The following is an 8,432-nucleotide window of genomic DNA, read 5'->3' on the forward strand; positions in this document are numbered from 1 at the left end:
TTATTCGAATTGATCTCATTGAGGTTTTATTAATGAAAGATGATGAAATATGTTATGAACGAAATGAAGTGGATTATGAACGAGCGTTCCGGGGAGGAATGACTCATGAATGAATATTGAAATTGGTAAAGTATGAATGTGGGCATGCTAAGCTGGCGGTTCATCCTGATGTTTTGTGAGTACTCGTCCTCACGTAGATGAGGGTAGGTCATGTGTGGGAACGGGAGGAGGTCCTAGTCCTTATTGGTAATTTGGACAGATAGGACTAACCTCGGGTGGCAATTGTTGAGGTGTATCCCAGTTACTACATCACCCGGGTGCACGAACGTCGTAGCTACACAGATTTCATGCAGTCTAGACAGTCAGTCTAGTATTAGATTTTGTATGAAAAGTATGATGAATTATATTGTTTGGTTGATTTTGTGAAATGTATGTTTATACATGAATTAAATTACATAAGCTTACCCTGTGTTTTCTGTCTTGTTTGTTTTGTACGTTCGTCTTTGTCATTGCAATGATCATCCATGTGGATGTGAGCAGAAGGAGACGAGCTGTTGTAAGAGGCACTGGAGGAAGAAAACCTAGTTGAGGTAGAAGTTAAGACCGAACAGTAGGACGTTCGGTCAGTATTATTTGTATGATAGTAAGGTGGTCATTCGATCACCTTTCCCCTTTGATTTTTGGTATGACCGTTCGGTATAAGCTTTTGTAAACCGTTCGGTCAGTCTTGCTTACTGTACAGTTTAAATTTGTAACTCTTTCTGTAACGCCGTCCGGCCATAACCGTACGCTCTACTTTAGTGTAAGACTGATCTGCATTATTATTTAATGTGAATATTCTATTATATAGTTTTAGACTGTATTTTTGGGATGTTACAGTAATATTCCAATTTTTCTCAAAAAAAATATTTCATAATCAATAATTAAAAATAAAAATATTGTTATTGAATATAATGTTATTATAGTTATTCATAATATAATTGTAAATGTCTCACTCCTAAGAAAGTATATATATTTAATTTAAATAAAACTTATGTATGCCTAAGTTTTCATTGCTATTCACTGCATCTCTTTCGCCTTGCATTGGAGTAGTTATCATTTCTTTATCAATTTTTGTATAACACGTACAAACACAAACAAGTAAGAATAAGTAAAGATAAAAAAAGTTCATTTATAAAATAGACATCAAACTATTAATACACATTATTTACTTGTAATAATCCTAAACTCATATGATAATCATATTAGATTCGACTATCCAGATGAAACGTTGATGTGAAATATCGGGAGGTCGTGCACTTATGATGGCCTCCACTCCTCATACAATACATTATGTTATCCACAAGGTTAGTTTGTTAACATCTATATGGCTAAAATCGATCCATAGACCAGAACCTTCTACCACTTCAACCACATAACTCATCATTCTCTACGTGAGACTATATGGTTATTAGAGTATCAGGATAACCTCCAACCAATACTCTCAAATCAACCCTTACACTAATTAATTACAAACACTAATTCTCTTCACGGGATCCCAAGTCAACTAATACCATGTCCATATTCATCAACCAATTCACCATGATATATATATATATATATATATATATATATATATATATATATATATATATATATATATATATATATATATATATATATGTATATATATATATAAAATCATATCATACATAATCAACCCAAATTCAATTTCATAATTTAACTCATAACAAAGGTTAAGTCAATGATGCAAATATACATACAAATCAATAATTCAATCACTCATGATTTTATGCAAAATGGTCAAGGTTATCAACAACCTAAATTATTGGAATATATGCATTCAACTAATTAAAGATCTGTCCAGTCAAAGTAAATAACAATATATCTAGAACATATTGTAAAAATTTCAGTTTGATTCGATAGTTAATGAAACAGAAATCTTAATTTACCGAGATGACTGAGAAGCAAAATTAAGGTGGTGTTAAGTTTCCTAATAAATACGAAACTAATTTCTATAAATACAGGCATCTAATTAAAAATCCAAGTGGTCAAAGTGAATCATTGTATCTTATGAACCATATATCAAAACTTGAGGTTAATCTAACGGTTAACCATATGAAAATTGATGTTGTACCGAGACTAAGAAACGAAAACTAGAGTGGTGATCAATTCACTCAAAAATGAGAAATTAATTTCTTTAACTATAGACATTCAATTAATAATATGAATGGTCAAAGTGAATTATTATGTACTATGAACCTTATATCAAAATTTTAAGTTAATCTAACAGTTAACTAGGTGACAATTGATGTTTTACCGAGATGACTAAGAAACATAACTAAATTGGTGATTAATTCACACGAAAATGCGAAATTAATTTCTCTAAGCACATACGTATGAATAAAAATTTGAGTGGTAAAAGTGAATTATTATGTCTTATAAACCAAATATCAACATTTCATGTTAATCTGATAGTTAACTATGCGAGAATTGATGTTTTATTGAGAGGACTCAGAAATAGAACTAAAGTGGTGATTAGTTCACTGGAAAATACGAAATTAATTTCTCTAAGTACAGACATCCAATTAATAATCTAAGCGATCAAGTTGATACAATAGGTCTTAGGAAATATATCTGAATATTTTAAGTTCATATAACTGTTAACTAAGAAGATATTGAGATTTTACCGAGATAACCCGGAAAACAAGAAAAGAAAAACATAAACAAGAAAACCAAGACCCCACAAGTGGACATGATCGCTCCCTTATGCTCATATTTTATATATTCAGATTCTTCGTCCTAAAACATACAATTATCATACAAAAAGAAAAGAGTTAGCTTCCTTACCTCTTTTCTAGTATTTTCCTTCAATTTTCAAGACAAATTGGAAGTCCTCCTTCATCTTCCTTATTTTCCTCTCTTGAACCAAGTATAGTCTTTCCAAGAAGACTCTTTCTCCAAAGCTCACGTTGCCCCTTCTCCCAAAACTCATGTTGGTGGCTAGTCTCTAAGGTGTCCCACCATTTCATGGGTCTTACAAGAGGAAGCCCAGAAATTTATTTTTCAAATAAATGTATTTTAATATGAAGAAGAAATAATATTTATTCAATTTAAATTTTAATTAGTTAGTTCATTTTAAGTGAAATAATATTCTTTTGAATAAAAATCTTTGAATAAAATCTATTGGAACATTATTTTCTTCGAGTAGATATGTTAATTTTTTTTCAAATGGATCTATTTTATTCTTTTCTTTTTTATTTTCTAAATTGAAGAGAAAAATACAAAATTAAAATTATGAAGAAATAACTTAAAATCATTATTTAAAATTTTTGGATTAAATTTAATTACTTCAATAGAAGGAATACAAAAAATAATATGATTTTTTAACATAATTTGAAATTAAATTTTTTATTATTGATTTTTCTAGGATATTTTGAAAAATATAAATTTTAATGATAATAATGTTGTAAAGCTTGAAACTTATCTTTTATTTCTCATCCATCCTTTTCTACACATCACTAAAATAATAAGAATTTATTAAAAATTATAACAACAATTAATATCTTCATAATTTTTCCTATATAATCATTTCAGAGATTCGTGTTATTTTGTTGAAAGTCGCAAATCGGTCTCTTAAATTTTCTTTTGTCTCAATTAGATTCCTAATTTTGAAAAATTAAAACAAAGTGACCTTTGCCCTTAAATTGGATAAACAACGTTAAAAAACAATTATGTGACTCAGTGAACAGGTTAATGACATGAAATCAAATCAATTATATCATACTACGTCATCATCTTCAACTTAAAACCAGAAACCCTAGCCACTAGATCATCGCGAAATTGCCATCGAATTGTACCGTTAACCACCAATGACTTTCACACACAAGCGCGCCACCATTGTACGGCCTACATCGCGAGCCTCAATCCGTGAATCCACCTCGTGCCTCCATCCTCCACGTACAAATGAATGAACTATCGCACTTTGTCACAAATATGCAGCAACCACCAATAGAAGACACCCGCAATACCTTTTCACATATCTGCACATCGCAAGTTCTTCTGTGGAAAAATCTAACCTTCACTACTAGAAACAACACCATAAATCCCTACACCACAAAGACGACCACCATGACACATTGGATCTTTCCACCATTGCGATTGTAACACCAACAACCTCGTGAAATCTCGTTGTCGCACTCACTAGACCTTACGCCACCATTCGAACAAAACCCTAAATCGCGCCATCATCCATTGATGTAGAGACCACCATAAGCACTTACACCTCCTTCATCACACAGCCCATTCATGCCACCGCCACAAATCCACGAGCAACCTAGAAGAACAAGAACCAAGAACCACTCCATTGCATCATCACAAGCTCTAATTTGAAGATCCATTGCAGAACCTCACCTCCATCAACCTCACTCGTTGGTGTCAAACGACCACGAAGATGGAAAAATGACGTTGGAATTCACCACCTCACCAAATCTGATCACTAACCATAACCTCGCCACTCACAGATCCATAAGCCTCAAATCTCAAAAATCAGAAACATTAAATATACTTGATCGCATGATAAAGGCCAACCACTACGACAAGGATGTAGACCACCAACACGACCATGTCCGCCTCCTGCGATAATGACTCCTAACACTGTGAGTACCTCCTACTATTGTGAGCCATAGGGTTCTACACACCGTCACGAGAGAAGAAGTAGTGCACTTTGTTGGTTTGCTCCACCATTGCAAAATGAAAACAAAACGAAATTAGGATTTTCTCAATTGTTTGGCCCAAAACTCATGAGACACAAGAAAATACTAACATAACAGTGATGGTTTTGTGGAGATTCAGTGGTGGCTCGTTAAAAAAGTAAAAATCGAAGATGAAAATTGAATATGGTAGAGATTCGACTAAAAACTAAATTTTGGGAGGAGTTTTTTATTTTTTTCAAAGAAGAAAAAAATTAAGAAAAGTAATCATTGAAAATAATAATAAAAGAATTTTTTTAGAATTTTACAATATTATTATTATTGTTATTTTTATATAACATTTACCAACTCAAATAATCACATTTGCATAATCGATCAAAGAATATTCTCAATTTTCATCATACAACTGAAATTAAGCAAATATAGAAACCTATTCTTAATTCAACATGTCATATTCATCAAACAACTTAATCATTCATGCAATTCACAATACAATCATACAATTAGCAATTTCAATATCTCTATAATTCAAAAACAATGCAATTAACTTCCATTACCTGTAAGATAGCTAAAAACAACTTTAAAACACCCAACTCCATTTAGGCTCATTGAATGCCCTATTTTTACCTAAAAACAACATAAACATGATTAAACGTGTCATTGAGACCACTAATCGATAGAGACTCTTATAGAAGATTCAAATATTATATGTAAGCTAAAGGAACTCATATGTGAAGAAAGATTAAACAGATAAAGAAAAATGTAGAGAACCAACATACTGTAAAAAGGAACTGATCGGTTAGAACTGAAGAGTTCGCCAAAAGAAACACTCTAGTAGTCTCCAATCTTGAAACAAAGGAATCGGAAGTAAGAAAGCTTAAAGAGAAGTGAAAAAACTCTAAAAAAGTTATTTATAGAAAGATGGTGTATTTTTAAATAATGAAACTTGGTTATAAAAATTTTAGTTATACTTTAACTTTTTAATATTAAAATAATTGAGTATCATTGCTTTAAGTGTACTATCAATTCTAAAATACTATTTTCTATATTTTTACAATTTAATTGATCATAAATAATAACAAATTTAAGTTCAAATTATATTAAGAAAATCATAAATTATTTTTTATTTTATTTCTTATTTTAAAATAATTAAAATTTGAACTCAGTAACTCTAATTAATTATTTTCTATTGCTTTTCACAATTTTGACTTTTGTTTTTCTCATTTTTAGAAAAACAAAAACAGAGTAAGAAAATTATAAATATATGATATGGAAAAATAATATTCTAATGTTATAAATATGATATGGAAAAATAATGTTCTAATGTGTTTATTTAAAAAAAATATCTGAAAAGTTATTATTCCGAGAAATAAAATTAAATAAAATAAAATTAGTACTATATTTGGATAATTTTTTTTAAGAGAAAGATATAACATATGTTCAATTATATTAATTTTTGTCTATGTGAAAGTGTGTATACTTCTTGTTGGTGTACTAAGTTCAAATTGGATATTATTATGAATTTGAATATCCCAATTGTGCTATATTATAAAATGTATCAATAATATGTCATTATATAAAATATTATTAAAATAAAAAAATAAAATAAATACAAAACATGAAGATTTCATAGTATCACTATACCGACAAAATAGTAGCAGCGATGGTCAATAATTTTTTAATAAACTCTAATTAACCGAAAGATGTTTCCAAGGCATTTTACATTTAAATTTAGGCTTAAATATTTATTTCGTGTTCATGTAGGTTTAGTATCAGTTTTTAAAATGTAGGCTTAAATATTTATCTCTATGTTTTTAAATTTGTATATTTTTCTCTCTGTTCCACCATTAACTTGTGCTTTTCCTACCACCGTTAAGTACCATAAAATGATATAGAGTGAGATATTTGACTAAGGGCGATATCCCTATTTATAGTTACACATTACATGTCAGTGCCACAATTTTATTTGACTAAGGGAATCTCTCTCCCAGCCGACGTTGGCGGCGAGCGCGGCCTCGCGCTGCGGAAGAAAAAGGCTAAGAAAAGGGGAAGAAAATGCGTATTTATCTTGCCATCGTACACATTAATTTATTCATTTTATACTGTTTCCATTTTCCAGTGATGAACTTGAACAAGTCACTGAGCCTTCCGAGCATTCTTGAGGTTTCTTACAGTCATAACAAGCTTTTGTCTTTCACTTTCTACCTCTGCAAATTTGAGACTCATTTCTGAGTATCTTTGTTGTAACTCTTTAAGCTCAGTTTCCATTAAGTTGTTTCCTTCCTTCAACAGCGATAACTCAGCTAAAGCTTCACAAAGATTGCTATCTCCATTATCATCCACTGTGGATCTTTCTGCTTCTTTCCCCGGCAAATATAAATTACTGCAATGAACAGAAAGTGATCAATAATGAAACAAATGAATATGGTTGAATGTAATTTTCAGAAACTATTAGTAACATATTACAACTTCCACATTCCAAACGTGATTCATCCATCTTTAAGGTTTCTAAACACACTTATAGGCATACCATGTAATCATAACAGGTATTAAATTATGTATACTTGATGTTGTACAGAAAATATAAAGAACACAGACCTATTCAACAATGTCAATGCAACACCGTTTTCCTCAGCCACGCTGGTAGTATCATTTGAAGTAGTAATACCCTTATCCTCATCAACCTGTTTGAAATGCAAGACATTTATATTTATTACTGATATATGATTCAATAAGGTCATAGACCAACACTGCAATAATTATTACTACGAAACCTTGCCTAAGAAAAATGATAAATAAAAGAAATAGTTGGAATATTCTTGTTTGCATCCTTCATCAGAGCAGTTTAATGGATATGGCAGTTGACACTAAGACTCTCAATTTTTAATTTATATATGTTTGCAGATTGCTTGAGTTATGCTAATAAGTATACCTTTTGCAAAGCAATGCTTTGATTGAATTCCTCAACTTTGTCCTCCAGTTGCTCGATTTTGGATTGGAGCTCCCTTTCCTTCTCCAAAAATGAAGAAGCTGACATTTGCAAAGCAGTTTGCTTGGACTTTATCATGCCCCGCCACAAATAACTCTTTTGTTAATATACTTCCCTCAACTGCTAGAGAAAAACAAATTATCCTAAGAAAATGCATGCAAATAGAAGAATTAGCTTTTGCGATTTGTGAAGTTATTACCTCAAGTGCTTTTATTTTCTCCTTCAGATTTGCTATTTCTTTTACACTCTGAGGAATTGAAGCACCTTTTTTGTTCTTTAATGGTGCAATTTATGCTACTTAATGACGCTAGGAAGAGCAGAAGTTAATGGTGAAAGAGAGAGAAAAAGATGGCAGATAATTAATGGTGAGAGAAATAGAAAAGAGAGAGAAAAAGGTAACAAGAAGAGAGTAGAGGAGAGAGAAAAAAAGTGTAGTCACGTAAAAGTGAAGTTAACGCCGTTTCTATCAACTTAACGGATAGGATTGAATTGATACAAATTTGAAAACATAGGAACCAAATGTCTACAGTTTTAAAATTGGGTACTAAACAGAAATTCACCTCTTAACATGGGGATGCAGTAAGCATTTAACCCTTAAATTTACTAATAGATACCTTGGTCGGTATGAAATCTGTAAGAGAGATTCATTGATAACCCATCACCATAATTATTGAAGGCTTCGCCTTTCGGTAATTGTTTGTCAATAAATTAAAATTTTCTTTACCTACGGA

At 31.0% G+C, this 8,432-nt stretch overlaps 1 protein-coding gene across 1 annotated transcript; it reads right to left on the reverse strand.

Annotated features, from left to right (window-relative positions):
• Positions 1-6,819: 6,819 nt before the first annotated feature.
• LOC128197548 (uncharacterized) lies at positions 6,820-7,779 on the reverse strand. The gene is made up of 3 exons (XM_052879605.1): positions 7,645-7,779; positions 7,311-7,396; positions 6,820-7,095 (listed from the first exon to the last, which is right to left on the reverse strand). Exons 1-3 carry the CDS (start codon positions 7,777-7,779, stop codon positions 6,849-6,851), a joined length of 468 nt encoding a protein of 155 aa, XP_052735565.1. The 3' UTR covers positions 6,820-6,848.
• Positions 7,780-8,432: the final 653 nt, after the last annotated feature.

The sequence above is a fragment of the Vigna angularis genome, chromosome 6, assembly GCF_016808095.1.
Source record: "Vigna angularis cultivar LongXiaoDou No.4 chromosome 6, ASM1680809v1, whole genome shotgun sequence".
NCBI lineage: Eukaryota > Viridiplantae > Streptophyta > Magnoliopsida > Fabales > Fabaceae > Vigna > Vigna angularis.

Bases quoted from the DNA above. Each gene is read 5' to 3' on its own strand.
- LOC128197548 (XM_052879605.1), bottom strand. From the start codon at position 7,779: ATGATAAAGTCCAAGCAAACTGCTTTGCAAATGTCAGCTTCTTCATTT. The intron at 7,397-7,644 runs GTATACTTATTA...CATTTCAAACAG, and splicing joins AAAGCATTGCTTTGCAAAAG to GTTGATGAGGATAAGGGTAT. The intron at 7,096-7,310 runs GTCTGTGTTCTT...TGTTCATTGCAG, and splicing joins GCATTGACATTGTTGAATAG to TAATTTATATTTGCCGGGGA.